Source organism: Uloborus diversus, chromosome 6 (genome assembly GCF_026930045.1).
Source record: "Uloborus diversus isolate 005 chromosome 6, Udiv.v.3.1, whole genome shotgun sequence".
Classification (NCBI taxonomy): domain Eukaryota; kingdom Metazoa; phylum Arthropoda; class Arachnida; order Araneae; family Uloboridae; genus Uloborus; species Uloborus diversus.
In genome coordinates this window covers 14,774,771-14,798,120 of record NC_072736.1, presented here as the reverse complement: position 1 = coordinate 14,798,120, position 23,350 = coordinate 14,774,771, and the positions used below count along the sequence as shown (strand labels likewise).

The 23,350-nt window shown below is 35.4% G+C and overlaps 1 protein-coding gene across 1 annotated transcript in view; it reads left to right on the top strand.

The window, feature by feature from the left end:
• The first annotated feature begins 9,540 nt into the window (after positions 1–9,540).
• Positions 9,541–23,350, top strand: part of LOC129225243 (putative methyltransferase DDB_G0268948) — a 38,488-nt gene continuing 24,678 nt past the window's right edge. Inside the window, exons 1-2 of the mRNA XM_054859818.1 lie at positions 9,541–9,696; positions 20,953–21,068. Of these exons, the coding sequence (XP_054715793.1) occupies positions 20,955–21,068 (114 nt within the window). The 5' untranslated portion in view covers positions 9,541–9,696; positions 20,953–20,954. The remainder of the gene's footprint in view (positions 9,697–20,952; positions 21,069–23,350) is intronic.

Below are 23,350 nucleotides of genomic sequence, written 5' to 3'. Positions count from 1 at the left end.
TATTTTCAGATACAGAATTAGGTATATATCATATAAATCAACCTCTATAAGTTGACCAGCTGCCTAAGTTGACCACTATTTTCAGATACAGAATTAGGTATATATCATATAAATCAACCTCTATAAGTTGACCAGCTGCCTAAGTTGACCACTATTTTCAGGCACAGAATTAGGTATATATCATATAAATCAACCTGTATAAGTTGACCAGCTGCCTAAGTTGACCACTATTTTCAGGCACAGAATTAGGTATATATCATATAAATCAACCTCTATAAGTTGACCAGCTGCCTAAGTTGACCACTATTTTTCAGGCACAGAATTAGGTATATATCATATAAATCAACCTCTATAAGTTGACCACCTGCTTAAGTTGACCACTATTTTCAGATACAGAATTAGGTATATATATAAATCAACCTCTATAAGTTGACCAGCTGCCTAAGTTGACCACTATTTTCAGGCACAGAATTAGGTATATATCATATAAATCAACTTCTATAAGTTGACCACCTGCTTAAGTTGACCACTATTTTCAGATACAGAATTAGGTATATATCATATAAATCAACCTCTATAAGTTGACCAGCTGCCTAAGTTGACCACTATTTTCAGGCACAGAATTAGGTATATATCATATAAATCAACCTCTATAAGTTGACCAGTTGCCTAAGTTGACCACTATTTTCAGGCACAGAATTAGGTATATATCATATAAATCAACCTGTATAAGTTGACCAGCTGCCTAAGTTGACCACTATTTTCAGGCACAGAATTAGGTATATATCATATAAATCAACCTCTATAAGTTGACCAGCTGCCTAAGTTGACCACTATTTTCAGGCACAGAATTAGGTATATATCATATAAATCAACCTCTATAAGTTGACCAGCTGCCTAAGTTGACCACTAAAGTATTACACCGCAAGTGGTCAACTTACACAGGTTTTACTGTATTTAGTTCATATACAAGGCATGTTTTTAAAGTATAAAAGAAAAAGACAAGCACAGATAGAGCAAATAACTTTATAGCACAAAAATCTACCACCCTTACCCTATTTTTCGACATTGCTGCCGTGATTTTCTAAGCATTTGTCATAGCGTGGTACAGGTTTTTGTATAAGTATTCATAGAGAGTTGCCGCCTGTGTAGTCAACCATGGTGTTACATGTTCTCTGAGCTCATCATTGATATTGTGTCATCGACCGTCAAAGAAAGATTTTAGATGTCAAACAAATGAAAGTTGCGGTGAGCGATGTCGGGGCAGTCCGGAGGATGTTCAAATCGTCCCAGCCGAAGCCCTGTAAGAGTCCTCATGGTTGACTACACATGCGGCAACTTTCTACGAATAGGTGTACAAAATCAGTACCACGCTATGACAAATGTTTGGAAATCCAAGGGAGCAATGTCGGAAAATAGCGTAAAGGTGGCAGAAGTTTGTCCAATAAGTTACTTTGCTTTATCTGTACTTGCTCTTTTTTATTTTATTTCAAAACGGTATTTACTTTAAAAACGTGCCTCGTATGTAACTGAAAAGCATAGATACTCTTTACTATGCACTAATAGACCTAAAGCCCTTGTAATTCGAGAGACTTAATGGGGTCTGAGACACATTTTGAAAAAAAAAATATTAAACAGTTTAGAGTTTTGAAATTTTTTGTTCTTATTCACCAGCTATTAAATAAGCAAAATCTTAACATAAATATTTGAAAAAAAAAATTTTAATTTAAATTTATTTATTATCATTTTTTTAAAATGGGGTTGCTTGAATACGCTAAAACTCAAAATACTCTTGGTCAATTTTGATTTTTTTTCATGAATCGAAACACAAATACCTAAGCTTAAATTTTTATTTGGTAATTAAAAAAATATTAATTCAATAAAAATAAAAAATATTTGAATGAAAATTTTGAAAAATTCCAAGATACTTTAAAAAAAATCACATCTTATGTAAACACTTTTTCTTTCAAATTTTCCGAACAAAAATTCAAGTAAACTGTTTGAATAACATATGCTCCAAATTTCATTACTTTATCTTTATCAGTTCTTGACTTATAAGAGCTTGAATGCAAAGAATCGGGAAAAATCGCATCATGGAGAAAAACGCGATTAAAGTTTTAAAGTTAAGAATAATATTAATTAAATGCACGCAACAAAAATAATTATATCTTTCGTTCCAATTAAGATAGAAACAAGATTCATACAGCATTTTAAGGAGGAAAAAAAAACGGATTATTATTATTATTTTTTTTTTTTTTTGAGCAATCACGATTGTTTAATGCTTTCATTTGACTGTTTTGGCGTCCTATCATTTTATTTTCTTACTAGCACCCTCTGCAGCACCACCGTCGATCGGCCTCACGATGCTGCTCCTCTAGCGAAAACCGTCTCCAGGTTGCGCCCATATCTTACACTCACACGCATACATACACACACCTGCAAACACACATACATACACACACCTGCACACACACACTTATGCCTGCACACAGACACAACACACACGCATACATATATACATACACACACCTACACACACATGCACGCCTGCATGCAGAAACAAACACACACGCATACATACAAATTCCTATACACACACACACATACCGACACACTCATTCCTAGGCACAAACACACACCCCTACATACACACACTCTCGTGATTGCGAAAAACATAATTTGAATCCAAGAAGCCAAAATTCAAATTAATTATTATTATTATTATTTTTTTTTAATGATTAAAAAAAAAGGAAAGAAATCTCAAAATTTGGCGACTTTTGTGTCCCGGACCCCTTTAAAAAGCAAAAATTTTATTTATTTGTTTATTATTTGTTTCACTTGGTTTGTTATCAATGTTCCTATGCTGCGGTTACGAATAAATATTTCAGAAGTCATTTGTCTGATTTTGCATTTGAATGATCACGAGAGGTCATGCCCTCATTGCAGAAATCATCGTTGGGCCCTTACATAGAAAAAACAGCTTTTATAGAGTACTGTTTTAAGCACCCAAAAGCTTAATGAACTACACACAATTTTTGTTCTATCAATAACATTTATTCAAATGGCAAGACAGGGGCCCCGTCGGGAGGTCACAAAAATAATGGAGATTGATGTCCTAAAAACGCATTTATTTAGGCCCTTTTCGACCATTAATTTCAAAACGATTATGGAGGAAGGTCCCCGAATCGACATCCTTTCACTAACAAAACGACCAATTATTTTAAATTAAAAAAAAAAAACCCGCCTTCAAAAAACACCCAGGAACTAAAAAACAAAAAATAATTGGTCACATTTACATACGGTTTCCTATTCAAACCTATAAATCAAATATATTTTACTATTCCAGTACAAAAATCAACTAAACTAAGCACCCAATTATGAAATAAACACTGATTTTAAATACTATGAGACAAATTGTTTTAATACCTAACTAATTGTATACCGATTTCTTAATTTTTAATCACTTTTTGAAGTCGGTGCCTCCTATAAACTACTACCTAACCTAACTGTCTGTATTTTGCCCCATCCTATCCCACCCAGGAAAGAAAATGACCTCAATCATTGTTGCAGTCTTTCAAAAACCTCGCTTTTAAGTACCTAAACAGCCTTAAATCTTATCGAAAGATAAAAGGTTATTTTAATTGTAAATATTTTATCTGAGAGCAATGTGAATTCACACCTTTTTATTTTTTATCTCATTCGATTGCGATTATTTATTTGATTAAGAAACGTTGTTTCTCTTTATGAGCAGCTACATCAAGGTCAAGAGTTACATGGCTATTATTTTTACTTTCATACAGACAGTTATTAGAAATATTTTTTAGGATAACGACCAGGTGGAATGTGACTCTGACGAAATCTAACTTTTCTTTCATCTCTATACATATTCAAGTATCTCAATAAAAAATGTTTGGAAACAAAAACTAAAAATAGAACCGACTTCAAAATACAGGAAATATTAAAAATACAGGAAATTTATTTACACTATGTACAGGAAAGAGCGTCAACAACTGCTAAATGAATCATCAGCAATTAAGCAAATATCACACAACGGTTACACACGTATTTACTTCCAAATACGAAAAACAACACAGCGAAATGCCTCGCTATAAACAGAGCTAATACACACTCTCAGTACAACTTCCCAATCGAAACTAACTCTTTATCATGCATAACGCTTTTTATACACACCGAAAGAGAACTCTCAAATATTCCACAAGATTCCAAATGCTTCTCGAAAATAGTAGACCGTTATTTTATTTCTTCTTTTTATTCATTCACGAATCTTATCAATGAAAAATAGGGGGACCATGTACTTCAACCGAATGTACAGGGGCTGTATATTTACAGGATACGTTACTACAATAATTACTATTGACAGAATTTGTAACAATATGATTCTTTCAGGGGTGGCATTTCAGCATTTCATTTGGGGGGTTGAGCTTCTTAAATATGAATTACCTCAGCATGGTACAAAACACGCACTGACTAACAAGAGGTGGTCATAAAACTGGTCTAATCTTAACAATAAATAATGTTTAAAACATGATAACTTATAAAATGAATTAAAATTTATGAGAAAATCTTAATTCGTTTTATATGAAACACCTTGATACTACAGTTTTTTCCTTTTAGTGAATTTTTATTGCATGCTTTTCGGAATTGTCTAACCTCCTGAGACATAAAAATGATCTTGCTCAACTAGCTGAGCTGGTTGGAATAGTTATAAAACTAATTGAGGTATCAAAGCAATGCATAAAAATACACTTTTCAGATCTTGCTCTTCGAAATCACCCAGGCAACTTTAAACATTGCGAGGGGCTTCAGTTTTCATCATTGAATAATCTAGTCTCTATCCTCAAAACAATGCTTCCTGACTCATTGAAATATTTTATTTTTTGTTTTCAACATCCAATGCAGTTAGTATAGAGCAAACAATACAGAAAGATATTCATCAAATCTTGGGTTATTTTCATTAAAAACTGAATCTATTAGTTTATACAAAATATTAAATAAATGTTTGACTTTTTATCATCATGAAGATATCTGTCACGTATTCTAAATTGATTTTTTTTTTAAAAATTGGAGCAGAGTAAGATTTTTTTTTTTTTTGAAAAGTTTCACGCTTGAGTGAAATAAACATACAAATTAAAATCATTAACAGTTTCAATTGTAGTCTGTACTAAAGTTTGGATAGTCTAAAAATAAAGGTAACGGTTACGGATTGACGATGTTTTGATAGAGTAAAGCATTGTTCAAAATTTTTCCATAATATAAACAAATTAAATAAAATTTAAACGAAGCCATTCATGTTAGAAGGCACCATTTTTCCCAGCATTGAAAGAATCGTTTTACAATAATTCTGCCAGGCGTCAAATCACTGCTTTGAAATTATCGAGAAATTCCTATTCCGAGTCACAACTGACTACAACTGTATTTATGTCGAGGACTGCATACTAAGTGCCTTGCCTCCATTATTTTTTTATACCGATAGATGGCAGCACCATCACCGGATCGAACAGTTAATGAGAATTTAGAACTAGACCAGGAGCTAATAACTACCTGGTGCTAGCACCCCAGAGGTATCGTTTCACTTGGAGGACATTGAGACCCCGAGCATATTTAACGTCGCCCAGTCCCCTTTAATGACGACGGTGGATCTTCGACCATCGAGGTTCGAACTCAGGACCCTACGGCAACGAAAGCGACACTCTACCGATCGGTCTACCACGGCCCTTATCGAGAAATGCTTTATGGTTTTAACTATTGTAGACATCTTGTGTCACTCCAAGCCATAGTTAAAGAAGGAATTTGTTGATGTGCGATGTATTTTTTTCTTTTTCAAAAATAGCATTTTTAAGAAGTTTCTGGGAATGAATGCTATGCGTTGAGTAGCTGGAAGGTTTCTCTCTACTTGAAGAAAGCAATACACACTCACTAAATAAAAATACACTTAAAATATGAGCGTAAAATCAATGTGAAGTCCCAAGGAATTTTCTTTTGAAAATCATGCACACCACTTGCTTGCACGGGTCTCTCATACTGTATCATCGTTCCAGATCCAGGCCCGGATCTGCGTTCCCATAGATCCCGCAGTGGGGCACGTCCTTAAGGGACCCAACGGCCCAAGAAATTTTTTAAAAAGAAAAAAAAATTAATTTGAATTTTGACATTTTGAATTCAAATTATGTTTTTCGCAATCACGAGTGTGCGTATGTAGGCGTGTGTGTTTGTGAGTGGGGGTATGTGTTTGTGTGTAGGGGTTATGTGTATGTGTGTGTACGCATGTGTGTTTGTGTCTGTGTGCTGGCATAAGTGTGTGGGTAGTTGTATGTATGAATGTGTGTGTTGGGGGGGGGGGGGTATGTGTATGAGTGTGTAGGCATATGTGTTTGTGTCTGTGTGCAGGAATGAATGTGTGGGTAGTTGTATGTATGTGTGTGTATGTTTTTGTGTGTGTGTATGTGTTTGTGTATGTGTGTGTAGGTGTATGTGTGCGTATGTGTTTGTGTGTGTATGTATGCGCGTGTGTGTAGGACATGGATGCAACCTGGAGACGGCTTTTGCTATAGGTGCAGCATCATGAGGAGCCCGTCGACGGTGATGGTGCGGGGGGTGGCGGTGGGAAAAATCAAAAGACGCCAAAAACAGTCAAATGAGAACAATAAGCAATCGTGATTGCTCAAAAAATTAATTTGAATTCTGAAATTTTGAATTCAAATCATGTTTTTCGCAATCATGAGTTGCGACAGGACCCTACTCATTGGGGGCTATTGTTTCTAGAAACAGCTCCTGTCCACCCAAGCCTACCCCTCCTCCTGGCTGGTTACGTGTGTATAGTCATGTGTGTGTAGGCTTACGTGTGTGCACGTAGGCCTGTGTATGTGCGTAAAGGCACGCGCTCGTAGGTGAGTGTGTATGAGCATACGTGTGAAGGACATGGACGCCACCACCCAGCAGAAGTGGATTCCGGGGGACAGTGCTCAGGACCACAGCAGCCGTGCCGCCGCCGGAGGGCGGTGGTGCTGCAGAGGCCCATGGTCCAAGCTGAAAAAGGAACCACAACGCCAAGGACCGTCAAATGAGAACAATAAGCAATCGTGATTGCTCAACAATCGTAATTGCTCAAAAAAATTAGCATTAAGGCTTATATTAACGTTGCAAATATACACTGCTGGCCATTGGGGAGAAGCAATACAGAATTTTGTTGCAGGGAGCCCGAAATTTATATATCCGGGCCTTATCGTTACACTGGACACACAAAATGAAGATTTTAGCCTTACCTATAGGAAAATTACTTCTTTAGTTAAAGCTCACCATGGTTCTACGTTATTTTTTTCTATGCTAAAAAGACCAGAAAGTGATCCATGAATTCAACGGAGAACACTTGCTTGTGTCTGGAAATGTGTCGAGTTTCATCAACTATTATTGAGAACGAGAGAGATTTTTTTAAAATGAACGTTGACTTGCGGTTTACAAAAATTACCCATTTTTCATCATTCTGCTCAAAAAATTTGGGGGTGCGATCCTCTTGCCTCCCCTGGATTCTTTGAACAGCATCGATACTACTTTTCAATATAATTTTGAAAATCGGCACAAAAAGATAGGAAAAATAATTTGTAACCTTTTTTCGTGTACATTTTTCATGAAAACCAGTCAAAATTTGAACGAAGCTTTTATATCGATATACAGATATGTTGTGTTATCAATGTAATGTGTGCAAATTCTATTGAAGAATCTCGGTCCGTTAAAAATTACATTTGTAACTCAATTATGGTTAAGTATGATTTTATATACTGTTTTTGTGCCGACTTCAAAAATTATGTTTAAAAGTATAGACCGGGATCCCTCGCCCCTTTTTGTTATTCATTACTAACAAGCTAATTTTCCGTTAGTAGCTTCATTTTGTCGAGACGCCCAACATTAGCCAGTACAAAAATTTTGTACGTGGTAGCTACCAGGGGCAATAAGGACATAGTTTGTTGATTTGGCGGTTATCAAATATTTATAACTAACTGTTTTTTTTTAAATATAATTCTTATAATACTTATCTAAATTAGCCGAAAAAAAAATTGTCTTACAAAATGCACGATTTGATCAAAGATGTCCCACTTTTGCAACATGTACCATTTACGAAGACATGAAACATAATTACTAACCAGCTGAAGTTTTTTTGGTCAGCTAGTTAATATTTATATAATTTAAGACACACATTGTCCTACAAATTGCGTGGAATGCTTTTCTGGTCCGACACTCCAAAGTTGTCAATACCACAGGACCATTTTTTTTTTTTAGTAACCGTAGGACACTAATATCACTTGATAGATTAGTGTGTTTTGTGCCCAAATAAAACATTGTCCTACGAGAAAACAGGTATATATCCCTAGTCCTACAACAATTGTCATTTTCGTTTTCCTATGTGAAACATAACGTAAAGTGAAAATATATTTATTGAAATAAATCAACTTTATTATCTCACATAAACAAAAAAAAATTAATTTTCAACTGACTCATCAGACAAATATCGTCATCGTCGCTGCTAGTATCACTCTCATCCTCATCAGTATCTTCCTCATTTTGTTCGTCTGTGATATCTAAATCTGTAACAACATGAAAAAATTAAACCCCCAAGCAATGGCGCACCCCTTAAGCGTGACGGAGTACCCATTAAGAATAAAAGCTCTCAAAAAAGAAAGAAATACCCCTCGAAAAAACTGCCTTGAAAATTCCAATGACGCAATTTGAGCCATGGACTCCCCCCCCCCCCCCCCCCCCCCCGTCTGTGCACTCCAATTAATTAGAACTTTTTTCTAAGAGTTTATTCTTTAACTATTATAGGGTGTGGTTCCTGCAAGTTTTGAGGTTTTTTTTTTTTTTTTATAAGTACGTAATAGAAATTATTTTTATTTAAAATGAGGATTATTTCGCCCCCCCCTTTCCACCAAAACCAGACGTACAACGCACAAAGTGCTGGGACTTTTTACCCCTTTTGCTGGAAGGGTAAGAAATAATTTGCAACAGGTTTAATTTTTTTTTTTTTTTTTTTTTGATGTTTGGATTTGGCCATTTTTACGCCTAATTTTACTCTACGCTTTTCTTTTTAGTCAGAAATTTAAATGATAATTTCAATGTATCGTAATATAATAGGTCTGATGTTAACTTATGTGTTATATACGATACATTTTTTGTGATAAAAGAAAATTATTTTCAACTTTTTAGTTCTTTTTTTTTGGATGAGAAAGAGAAAAGCATGTTTTTAAAAACTTTTTTTATTTTTTTATTTTAATATAATTTTAAAATTACCATTTTTTCCCCTTAAATAAGACTAACCCCACTTTCCAAATTAATCGCAACAATTAATTGATGTGATTATTACTCAGAACACCTTACAGAAACGCAATACATAAAATAAAAACAGAATTAAATGGAATGCAGAGTTTAGAGCAATATAAAGTCAAAAGAATTACTCGTTCATAAATAAATTAATGAAATAAAACTGGGTCACTAAATGAAACTGTCAGGCGAAAAGAAAGACCAACCTTAAAAATTCTCTTACACTATATGTAAATAGCCCCCGTAGCAGCTCTGTAGGTGTTTTGGTTTCTCTAGTGCCATCTAGCGGTGAAATTCACAACTCGTCACTTCTTCATTCAACATTCATCGGGTTAGTTTCTTCTCTCAATTGCTGGGTAAACAGTAAAGTTTTATTTTCATTATTTCGGCGTTTTACTTAGGAATATTCCTAATAAATGAAATTTATGTCTTTTGACGTCAATTGTACTCATAATCTAAGAGCATCTGTGTTTAATTAAATGGTGTTATTTATAGCATTCAATAGAACATTTCAGCGGGAAGAAAATGATGTTCCTGTCATAGAAAATGACCGGGGCTCAGGCACGTGTATTTTCAAGGCCCTTTAACATTTTCGATCGGCCAATTCATTCGTAGAAATGGAATGAGTAATCAGTTGTTTCTATGAGGAAACTGATTTTTTTGAATGCTGATTTTTAGCAGGGGGTGCCCACAAGGGGGGGGGGGGGGGATTATGGCGCAAATTGTCCATCAAAATTTTCGGGCGGGATTTTAAAATTTATTTATTTATTTATTTAAATTTATTAATGGAAAAAATTTAAATTTATGTATTGATTTATTTTTTATTTAAATTGTTTATTTTATTTATTTTTATTTTATTCCGCTTATATTTTAATTCATTCATTTATTTAGTTTGTGTGTGCAATGTTTTTGGCGTAGCACACACAACCTTTCCTTTAAAATACTATAAATAAAAGAAAAAGAAAAAACAAATTAAAAAAATAATTCATAAAAAATATTTAAAAAATAAATTAAATTAAAAAAATAAATTTTTAAAAATTAAAATAAAAAAAAAACAAAAATAAATAAATAAATAAAGGAAAGTGGGTTGAGGAAAACTTTTTTTTTTGGGGGGGGGGGAATTCGCGCCATTGAATTTGGGGGGGGGGGGGCACCCCTGATTTTTAGAATGCTCTAAAAGTGTAAAGTTGATCTTATACTTCAAAAACCCAGTGGGCTTGTAATTAATTTTGCCCCCCCCCGACTCGTCATATGAGCGATCAGGAGGGGGGAGGGGGGAAGTCAATTGATCCTCTGAGTTTTGAAAACATTCTGCAATTACGCATTTTTTCTTGTATTTTGATGCTGTTTTTTAGTACATATCCTTCGCCCCCTGCAGAACTTTGAAATGATAGGCCTGCCCCCCCCCCCCCTTCCTTACACATGAAAATGAAGAAAACCTGATGACGGACCTGGGTCAGGTGTTAGATCGTAATATTCCTTGTAGTTGCGCATTAAATATAGTTTGGCTGATTTAATTTATACCCTTAATAATGCATTTTTATTCAAAACTAGTGACACCCGCACGGCTTTGCCCGTAGTAGAAAATTAAAAGGTCTCTTGGTTCGCCTGTATATTTACAAATAATGTATGATGAATTTCTCGCCAATCTGCTTGCCCATGTTACGATTTCACGTTATGATAATTTCGTAATTTACTCGTCCATCTTATGATAATTTTGCTCGGGAAAATGTTCTTAAAATTGGCATACAAAAAGAACAAAATCGAATTTTCGAAAAAACGCTTCGAGGTGCACACCCCCATGCTACAAACTAATTCTGTGCCAAATTTCATGAAAATCGGCCGAACGGTCTAAGCGCTATGCGCGTCACAGATATCCTGACAGACAGAGAGAGATCCGGACAGAGAGACTTTCAGCTTTATTATTAGTAAAGATGATTTATTCTGCTTTTTTTTTTTTTTTTAATTTGTGCTTTATTGTAGCTAGAACACTAAATCACATTTGATCACAAGCAAGACAGTAAAGAGGGGCTGTCGTTGTTAGATTTTTCCTTGAAAATGTTGACAAATAATAGTTGCAACAGTGCACGTCAGGGTAAAGGATATAAATGATAAATACAAGACGGGGGGGGGGGGGCGGTATCGGGGATCTCCGGGTGGAAAGGTATGTACGTCTTGGTATGTCATATCAAAACATATGATTTTTCTATGTCTTACAAATTGTTAAATTTTGAAACCAATGGACCCGTCTTCATTTCATATTATTATATTATTTATTTTCTCTTGGGGGGGGGGGGCATGCATAAAAAAAGCAAACTTCCAGAATTTTCATGTCGTTGTGAATTTTTATTCGAATTCGAAAAATTATTCATTCGAATTTTAAAACACGAACTGCCAACATTTTTCCTTTTATTAAATGGTTGCTCCATGGTTGCACTAACTACGACAAAAAGCTGCGACTAAAAACGATTCACAGCCGTATTAAAAATGTGTTTTTATTATTTCATACACTGAATAATTAATTCACCCACTATTGCAAATTCTCACAAAAATAAATAAATAGATGAAAATTCCGTAAAAATGGAGCATTCTTTGAATTCATGTTTTTATTGAGCAAATCACGATTGCTTATTGCTTTCATTTTGACTGTTTTTGGCGTGCTATCATTTATTTTCCCACCGCCACCCTCCACACCATCACCGTCGACCGGCTCCTTACGATGCTGCTCCTCTAGCGAAAGCCGTCTCCAGGTTGCATCCATGTCCTACACACACACGCGCATACATACACAATTACACGCACACGCATATACACAACTACACACGCACATACACAACTACACGCACATACACAACTACACACACACACGCACATACACAACTACACACACACGCAAACATACGCACCTAAACATACACACTACCTACACATACCCTCCACACACCTACCTACACACACTCGTGATTGCGAAAAACATAATTTGAATTCAAGGTGTCAAAATTCAAATTTTTTATTATTATTATTATTTATTTATTTATTTATTTGAGCAATCACGAATTGCTTATTATCCTCACTTGACCAAAGTTGATGTTGCTCTGATTTTCCAGGTTGCCATGACGACGAGAATAAGGTAGCTCGTTGTTGTAAATATTTATCAAAAAGGGCAAATTTTTCGTTGCCATGATTACAAATCGTTTGCGCTTAATAACCTAAGCAGATTTTACTTTTAAAAAGTAGATTGGGCGGGGGGGGGGGGGGGTGCAAAATTATGTTTTCAGGGAGAACATCAACATAGGTGAACTTAAAAAGCAAAATTTCATCTCTCAATACAAAATTTCCAGAGGAACTAAATTCCATCATTCAAGATGATAGAAATAAAAATACATAACGTTACACACTAGTAACTAATCTTTATGACACATTTACTGGTGCATATCGGACATAAAATCTTTATTTGCCGCTGATCTTTGGTGCACCTTTGCTTTTTTTTTTTTTTTTTTGAAATTTTTGTTCATTTGCACCTGTTTGGAGCACAGTTTTTTATCCCGCCTGCACCTGATGGAAAACCGAAGTATAAATCGTAAACTCCCAACAAAAATGTAAACACGTATTTGATAATTGCAAGGAAAACACAAAACATCATTTTCAGCAGATGAAAATGAATCGATGACAAAAATGATAGCATTGGCCGCAAAAAAAAGACAAACTGTGCCAGCAGGAATAGCACTGATTTTTCTTTTCTTTTTTTTTTTTTTTCGAAATACAACAGACGACCGATAGGACCGTCAATTGCCAGAGTTTTCGCTTTAACTATGCCTCAATCAACTCACATTTTAGAAGGCAAATAAGGAAAACTAATATTATTCTGAGAAGTTCGAGAATACTACTAAGGGACGATACAATTTCTTTATCTGAAAGCTACAGAAATCGAACTAAGACCCATCGATTGCGTTAATAAATACTCAGAACAAACTGCCTGTGTTTTACGTCAACAGGACACACATGGAACGCAACGTGGCAAAGTTTTGGTTTCTTTTGCAGTTTTGGTAAATCCCCGCAAGGTAGCGTATTCGAGCGCTGGAGTTGCGAATTGACCTACTGGGCATTATTAACAAAATGAAATTGTGTGTTTTTATACGTATTTTGTTGTTTTTTCCTTATTAAATTGGAACACAACACTTTGCCCCCCCCCCTCCCCCCGGGGAATTTTGAAATGACGGGCCTGATGACCGGATTTCTTTTCTAAATATTATTGTACGGTCAACGCCGGTTAATTAATGCATGAAGATGGACTCCCCCCCCCCTCCTACTTATCACATGTCACAGAATATGGCATAAGTATACTGTAATTTTAAAAATGTGATTTTTTTACACTTGACACCCCCTCCCCCCCCTGTCACAATATGCGTCATTAGTGAACGACCCCTTAGTTGCAATTATAAAATGTACGTTGAAGATTTTCAAAATTAAGTAATGCCAATGACGTTTAAAGTGTAAGGTAAACGAGCTGATGTGTGCATCACATGACTTCCTTTTACTCCAATTTAATGTCATTTCCCCATTATTGGCAGTTTTAATGTGATTTAATTGTTTACTCTCTAAATATCACCAACAGTGGCCAAATTAAAATCAAATTTAAAATTAAAAAAATCGCCAAATTTGTCTCCAAGTTGGCGACAAAATTTGGCGAACAAAAGACTGGCGATATATCGCCAAGTGTCCGACAAATTATAACAACACTTGAGTTTACATCGAAATTAACAATGATTTCCCCCCAAAAAGGGGCAAAAGACCCCCTTAGGAACATCCGAATGCAACCAAAAGAGAAGGTGCGCAACTAGACCGCACTAGGAGGTCTACGTACCAAATTTTAACTTTCTAGGACATACCGTTTTTGAGTTATGCGAGACACATGCGTACATACGGAAGTCACGAGAAAATTCGTGGTGATTAACTCGGGGGTCGTCAAAATGGATATTTCGGGTGTCTGTAGGTTCCTAGGCTTATATCCACGTGTGGTCGGGTCGAAAAAAAAACTCAACCTTCATTCGGGGGTGAGAAAAATGTAAATTAAGGCCGATTTTTGAGTGAAAATTTTTTCTCGAATACAATACTTCCTTTTTTGTAAAAGGAAGTAAAAAGATAATGCATTTTACTTATCATATAATCGGGTGAGTCTTTTTTTTTTTTAATATCTTACACAATACATGAAATACACCGCCAGCTCAGTCATTTCCAGCCGAGGACTGCAGTTTCGTGCTTATTAGCACTCATCAGCCCGGCATAGGAGTGACTGAGCTGGAGATGGAAAACCTCTTATGGAAGCCAAGAGGGCCAAACAAACTGGTAGCTAATGTAGAATTAGCACAGACCAGCCATTTTCGAGTTGAACCGAACCATTGCTTCGGTCACTCGGCTGGTCTGTGCTAATTCTACATTAGCTACCAGTTTGTTTGGCCCTCTTGGCTTCCATAAGAGGTTTTCCATCTCCAGCTCAGTCACTCCTATGCCGGGCTGATGAGTGCTAATAAGCACGAAACTGCAGTCCTCGGCTGGAAATGACTGAGCTGGCGGTGAATTTCATGTATTTCTGCTTTTGCCCTCGCTAAAGGGCAGTAATTTACTGAATATCTTACACAATGTTCTTTAATCTGTAGAAATTAATGTAGGTGTTATTGAATAATTTTCCGTAACATGTTATCATTCTTCTTTGGATTTCATCTCTCCTTCCCATCACCCCAGCGGAAAAAGAATATTGCTACAATCGTTGTAAGAAATTTCCTTAACCTTCGCTTTTAGTACCTTTACGGTCCTCAAATCTTATCGAAGAGTAAAAGTGTTATTGTTAATATACTAAATATTTTATCTAAGAGAAGTTTGAAAACAACTATCGTTTTTTATCTTATTCGATTCCGATGGTTTATTTGCTTATGAAACTTAGTTTCTCTTTGTGAGCAGTTCCATCAAGGTCAAGAGTTGCACGGTTTTTATTTTTACTTTCATGCAGATAATTATTTGAATTTAAAAAAAAAAAAAATCAGATAACGACTAGGTGTAATGAAAATAAGAGGGTGGCGTAGTGTTATACTTATTTGTCATCTTCACTATTTATATCAATTTAAGTACCTCTAATAGAAGTAAATGACTATCTAACAGCAAACCAAAACATACAGATCAGCAAAAAAAAAAAAAAATTTAATTTCATTGCCAGAGAAAAGTAGTACAAGTTTGAGAATTCTAAATTCTTTTTTTTTCCCCCTAGGCATGAACCCGATTTTTTTCTTTTCTTTTTTACTTCCTTTTACAAAAAAGGAAGTATTGCATTCGCGAAAAAATTTTCACTCAAAAATCGGCTTTAATTTCCATTTTGCTCACCCCCGAATGAATGTTGAGTTTCTTTTCGACCCGACCACACGTGGATATATGCCTAGGAACGTACAGACACCCGAAATATCCATTTTGACGATCCCCGTGTTAATTACAACGATTTTTCTCGTGACGTCCGTATGTACGTATGTATGAGCGTATGTATCTCGCATAACTCAAAAACGGTATGGTCTAGAAAGTTGAAACTTGGTACGTGGACTCCTAGTGGGACCTAGTTGTGCACCTTCAATTTTGATTGCATTCGGATGATTCTAAGGGGGTCTTTTGCCCCTTTTTGGGGGGAAATCGTTGTAAATTTCGATGTAAACTCAAGTGATGTTATAATTTGTCGGGCACTTGGCGATATATCGCCAGTCTTTAGGTCGCCAAGCTTTGTCGCCAAATTGGCGACAAATTTGACGGTTTTTTTTTTAATTTTAAATTTGATTTTAATTTGGCCATTGTTGGTGATATTTAGAGAGTAAACTATTGAATCACATTAAAATTGCCAATGATGGGGAAATGACATTAAATTGGAGTAAAAGGAAGTCATGTGATGCACACATCAGCTCGTTTATGTCAAACTGGAAAGTTAGTTTTGAGACAAGATATTAAGTTATTGAACACAATTAAAATTTCATAAAAAAATATTAACAAAGAGTGTTCATGGTGTCAGAAATTGGAGTCCATTTCGACTCCCCTCTAATAAAGCGAAATAACGATACAATTTCAAGTTAATCTGACCAGGAATCCACACGATCAAGGAAATTCGAAAAAAGTTCAAACTGGTAGCATTTGGAAGAGCATAGTAAAATATGTTTGTGACACAAAAATTACGTGCCCTTGTGGCCCCGTTATCGAAATATGATGTCTTAAAATTTGCCGAAATTTTAAGTAAAGTCGCCAAATTTAGTGAGTTTCGTTCGGAACTGGAATGTACGGCGCCAATTCAACATCTGCATCTGACAAGACAGCTCATTGCCATTTTTGGACAAAGTGCGTGAAAGATGTTTTAAGTAAATTTTTTACTCAGGGGTAACTACCGGGGGTGGGGGAGTTGTGTCACAGACTGCTCCATTAATATTTTTAGGGGGTTGTTCTTAGGGGTATTCTTTTCTCGTCGGGGGGCGGGGGCGACGAGAAAAGAATACCCCGACGAGAATTTTGTTTTTGTGAGGCCTTTCTGATATGGGGGGGGGGGGGTAGCACTATCGCTCTTGGAGGATATTGGCACCCCTGATTTACTTGTGTGTGTTAAAGTTTAGAATCACTATCAAGCTTATCAAGTAGAAAGTTTTTCCAGAGAAACGAAAACTTTAAAACAAGATTAAACTTAAGTTTTATCTCATTATTGGTGACGAAAGCAGGCCCACCACTTAAGGGGGTCAGGATGTGGCAGTTGACCCTCCTGGTATTTAAAGAAAAAGTAGTTACATGTACTTGCAAAAGTGTAGTACTATGATAGGGCAGGGGGACGTGGGGGGCTGTCACCCGATCTAAAAAATGATTGATTTATTAAACTTGATATTAGTTGATATACAGCGCACCCCATAAAGAAATCACATAGCATGTGGAACAAACTGGATTGCAGATTAGAATTTCGTCTTGTAACAAAAAGATCACACACCGACAGAGGCGGCGATTGGGACTGAAAAGTGGGAGGGAGGGAGGAAAAAAAAACTAAAAGCAGTAGTAGGTCTTTTAACGGCAGCAAAAAAAGTGAAAGAAAAAAAGTACAAAATTTTGCTAAGGCTGGTTTTGAGAGCATATGAGTGGTAATTGATGCAAATTTAACAACTTTACTCACATTTTTCTTCCGATTTTGATGAGTTATGTACACAATAACTTTCCCCAGGGAAACACTTAGACATGAATTAGACTTAAGTATTTTGAGAAGTCACAAAAACACTAGGTAATAAGTTCATTAAGCAAGTATGGCTTGTTTATGTAAACAATTGACTTACTAATACCTAAACAATGAATACATACAGGGTGCGGAGAAAGTTCCCACAATTTTGTTTAAAACGTTTTTTTTGGCGTTAAAATCGTATGTTGGCGATTTATTTGGCACATATTGTTTATTGGCATTAAAAGTACTTGAGGTTTAATCATTTGTTCTTTGTTAGTTCATTGAGTTAGTGAGCTATGAATCGTGAAAATGTGCGTGTTACTATCCTTGAATTACACAAGAAGGGAATGAAAACAGGGGATATTATTCGAACGACTGGATTCAAGAGTAAAACAGTCTATGACGCTTTTTGAAACGCTACAAGGTGACTGGAGAGACTGCGACCGTCCACTGCAAAATGCCTGGAATGAGATAACGGTGGATGCGAGCACGAGCATCGTCGGCAATTTCAGACTGCGGCTCCGTAAATCTATTGAAGCCCAAGGAGCCAATTTTGAACAATTGTTATAATTTTTTTGTTTAATGTTGCTACTATTGTTTCGATAAAAAGTTTTTATTTTTTAATTTGTTGATTTGTTGAATTATGTGTTAGTTACAGCCTATTGAAATATCTAATAAAATTGTGGGAACTTTCTCTGCACCCTGTAAACTAAAAGTTACTGCTTGTGCTAAATAATAATCATTCTCAAACAGATATACAAAGTAAAACAAATAATTATGGTCTGAAAGTTTTGACGCTTCTGCTTTTTTTAAATAATTTCCAGTTTTTGTTCTTAAGTTGGAAAATAAAATTAATAACTGAACCATAAAAAGTAGGGGGGCATAACCCCGAATTGCCGCCACTGCACATGAAACATTTGTGACTGAAAAAAAAAAAATAATTTGAACTTTGATATCTTGAATTCAAATTATGTTTTTCGCAATCACGAGTGTGTGTGTGTGTGTGCATGTAGGCGTGTGTGTTTGTGTATGTGGGGGGGGGGGGGTATGTTTGTTTATTTGTGGGGGTATGTGTATGTGTAGGCATGTGCGTGTGTGTGGGTTTGTTTGTGTGGGTAGTTGTGTGTATGTGTAGGTATGCACATGTGTGTCTGTATGTATGTGTGTGTATGTGTTTGTGTGTGTAGGTGTATGTATGTATATATGTGTGTATGTGTAGGTGTCTGTATATATGCGTGTAGGTGTATGTATATATGTGTGTGTATGTGTAGGTGTCTGTATGTATGCGTGTGTGTGTGTGTATGTGTAGGTGTCTGTATGTGTGTGTAGGTGTATATATGTATACTAGAGGACTCGACAGACGTTGTTCTGTTCAAACATTGTAAATTGAAAAGTTAAAATTTTTTTTATAATCTATCAAGTATATTAATAGTTTGTTTTGCACTCTTGGCTTCCTTAAGAGGTTTTCCGCCTCCAGCTCAGTCACTTTCCTATGCCGGGCTGATGAGTGCTAATAAGCACGAAACTGCAGTCCTCGGCTGGAATTGACTGACCTGGCAGTATATTTCGTGTAAACTATCAAGTGTTTGAACCGTTTTGTTGAAAAAAAATAAGTACAAGGAAAATGTTTTAAGCAGCTTGGTCTCAGAATGCGTATATTCATTACAACTTGATTTATCTAATGCTCACTGAGCAGTTGTTTTATTAACTATTTTTTCTCCCGTACTTGATGGTTTGTTCCTTCAAAGGATAAAAAGCGTCCTCAGATATTAAGTATAAAAGACTAACTACCCATCTAGAACAAACGGGAAATCCCGCTGCAAAATCCCCCATATGAAAAAGAATAAAACAATCGAAAGGCTATCGTTTAAAAAAAATGATAAAGGTAAAAACAGTTCTCTGAATAAGCGAAAATCACTCATCCCCCCCCCCTCTCCCGATGTAAAATAAACACATTCTTCAACTAAAATGAATAAAAACTCTTCAAAAACGAAGAACAATTCTTTGCAATTTGAAATATTTCGCCAAATAAACAAAAAATACAATAAGTTACATTAACAGTAGCTTTAAAATATAATCAAATGATCACGCAACTCTGTTGTTTATAACCAAATTCGCCAAGCCACCACGTTACTATAATCCAATCGATCAGTCAGCGAAGCCAACTCCGTCCAATTAGCGGTCCCATCTTTTGAACGAAAACTTTTTAAACTTCATATATTGCCTGTTCTTTCCACCAAAGATAAAGGTCTTCCACTGCACTGATCTTTTGTGTACAGAACTACCCTGTTGGTATTTATCTGGACGAAAATAAAATTTGTTTCGTCTTTAAATTCCATCATCTTTTCCTTTAATAATGTACTGATTAGTTAGATAATTCTTAAAGTCTTCCTAACCATTGGTGCCAAAACTCAGATGGATTTGAGCCGAGAAACAAATGTTGCTTGGTACGGTACTTTCTGATTGTTTGGTTAGGAAAACCTAAAGCACCGATCCGGTCACATGGTTCAACTACGACGACAGAACATACGTTTTGCGTGAACCTTCCAGTACTTTACTTTAAAATATATCACCGGATCTAAAATCGTTGCTTTCAAGAAATGAAGGTTTCACTCGCTCTCTAAGTTTTATCTATTCTCAATTGACATATCACAGTATAGGAAATCTCATTACAAAAAGCAGAGCTGGCTTTCTTATTGTCCTTTGGCAACGGATTAAATATTATTTCAGTTCTCGCTCAACAATTGGTTAAAATAAATATTAATCATTTGGGAGATATAACCATCCAATGTTATAATTAATTAATTAATTAACAAAAACGTTTCCGATTCGATCCATCGCGCTTCGAAACCATGCTTGCCACAACTTAATTACACACAAAAAATTTGATCAAAATCGCTACAGCCGTTTAAAAGCCTTATAGTGACAAACGTCCGCACAGAAGATTTTTATATATTAAGATATGTATGTGCTTGTGTAGGTGTCTGTATGTATGCGTGTATGTGTTTGTGTGTGTAGGTGTACGTATGTATATGTGTGTGTGTGTAGGTGCGTGTATGTATGCGTGTAAGTGTAGGATATAGACGCAACCTCGAGACGGCTTTCGCTATAGGAGCAGCATCGTGAGGAGCCGGTCGACGGTGGTGCTGCAGAGGGAGGCGGAGGGAAAATGAAATCAAAAGACGCCAAAATAGTCAAATGAGAAGAATAAACAATGTGATTGCTCAAAAAAAAATCACAACTTTATCTTTACATTTTTGTAATCACTTATTGTAACAAGTGCAGTAGTTTCAAAAATATGATGTTTTGAAATCGGGTCCGTCATTTGTACTCACTCTTTCCATATTTGAAAACTTTATTGTATTGTGTTATTTTGATTACAGCCTGTTTTCCTTATTTTACAGAGATGTCTTCCGCGGAACAGTTCGCTGGCGAAGAGCATTCTAAGATTTATGCCAAATTTCGCCGAGACACTCCAATGTTGATGGCTGAAAAAATTGTCTCCTACTTAAAGGAAAAGGTAATAGATCGTCATTCTTCTTAATCGGTCAGAATTCTGCACTTGCATGAGTTTTAACCTTTCTATTCATCGGAGTAGCGGGAGAGAGAAAGTTAAAAACATTTCTCAACTGTAGGATTTTTTATCACCACAAAAGTAAATTTAAAAAATAAATAAAATAAATCCAGCATCGAGCATCCATTTAAATTTTGACATCTTGAATGGGGTTGTGTCCTTCAGTCAAAAGTACTGCTTTTAGTCACTGAAATTGATAGAACGAGTAAAAAATATAACATGGACCCAGAAAATACTTTCATTTTCCCAACAGTTATTTTTTATTTTTTTTTTAATGTCCGATTTTGAAAACAAGGCGTGGTCTTTATTGCGTCACAAATGATGCAATTTGGCGCTTCTTTACCACGTTTCCATGTTATGATAATCAAGAAGCAAATTAAATATTGCGCTCTACGCTTGCTATCAACCCTATCGTTGCCAATACACGTGAGTAAAGATGCGAATTAAATATTTTTCTCCGTGAATGGCAACCCTGAATGGCATTTCATCATTTGTGATGTCACACGACAGAAACGTAAACAATGAAAGCGCACCGAATTAAGTAATTTTTTTTAAATATTAAACTTGAAGAAATTATTTAAAAAATGGTCAGATCCTATATTTTTAAGCATGCTCTTTCAGAAAAAAAGACTTTTAAAATTTTGGAAACGACCCCATTCAAATTATGTTTTTTATAATCACAAATTAAAGAGTTTGCAGCAACAAAGAGTTAACTCCAATTTTTTTACTGTTGGCAAATCTCCTGGAGTTAACTCCATCTTGCCTCAAGCGAATGAAGCAGCTAACTCATTCCCGCGAATAACTTGAGAACTATCTACCGGAGATAACTCCTTGTTGAGCAAACGAACTTGAGAGCTATCAACCGGAGACAACTCCTTGTTGAACAAAGGAACTTGAGAACTATCAACCGGAGATAACTCCTTGTTGAGCAAAGGAACTTGAGAGCTATCAACCGGAGACAACTCCTTGTTGAACAAAGGAACTTGAGAACTATCAACCGGAGATAACTCCTTGTTGAACAAAGGAACTTGAGAACTATCAACCGGAGACAACTCCTTGTTGAACCAAACGACCAAAAAATGGAGTTAATTCTTTGTTGCTGTAAACCCTTCAATTGTGATGAGACCTTTCTCGTTGAGTTTCTTGTTTCTACAAATGGAATAAAATATAAATGGCAATAAAATTTGCACCCGTCCAATTATGACTGATGATTTTCTAGAATAGGTTCTACGAGGCACATTCGTAGAAAAAGAAATGGTAATTAGGATGCGGTATCAAAAAAAAAAATTGTATGGCCGATATCTCCCAGTATCCTTATCATACTTTCTAAGGTCCTTATCATACTTTCTTAAGGCGTCTAACGTTATGCATATTTATTGAATATCAATCTTAAATGATGGCAATTAGTAATCTGGAAATTTTGTATTTAGATTATGCTTTGCTGTTTCAGTTTATCTACATAGGTGTTTTTTCCTGAAAAAAACGTAATTTTACACAAAAAGCATGTTTTTAATGTAAAAACTGCTTCAGTTAAGCCCTTTGGAAAAAAATGAATGAAATCAAACCACAGACGTTTTTGACGATGAACGTTTCACTCTCTAAACAAATATTAAAAATAACCGTCACCAAGGAAAGCAGAAAAATATGAGCAACATCAACTTTGGCCAAGTGAGGATAACAAGCAATTCGTAATAAGTGTAAAAAACATTACGCCACTTATATATATATATATATATCATTTATAAATATAATAAAATCCTTTGCATTTTTAATTCACTTTACTTTGATTCAATAAATCAACCTGCAACTTGAGAAATAACTTCATCATTTTTATTAACAACTTTTTCTATTTCTGGAAACAAAAAAACAGAAAAAAAAATATATTTAACACTGATGCAATTTTCTCCATTTTTCTGCGTGATAAAATAATTTTTCGTCAATATTTTTAGGTTTTTTGGGTGAAGAAAATTGAACTTATACCGTCGATGCAAATGTAAAAATGCTTTGATTTGTTCCGAGAAACTTTTAAAATAATCAAAATTAAAAATAATAATAAAAAAAAAATTAAAAAAAAATAATTTAAAAAAATCTTTTTTGAATACATTAAGCTTTATACGTTCTTTCAAAAAAAAGTTTGAAGCACATTCACCTTTTCATTCAGGTCAGGGGCGGCATTTCACCATTTCATTTGGGGGGTCGAGTTTCTTAAATATGTATAACCCCAAAGC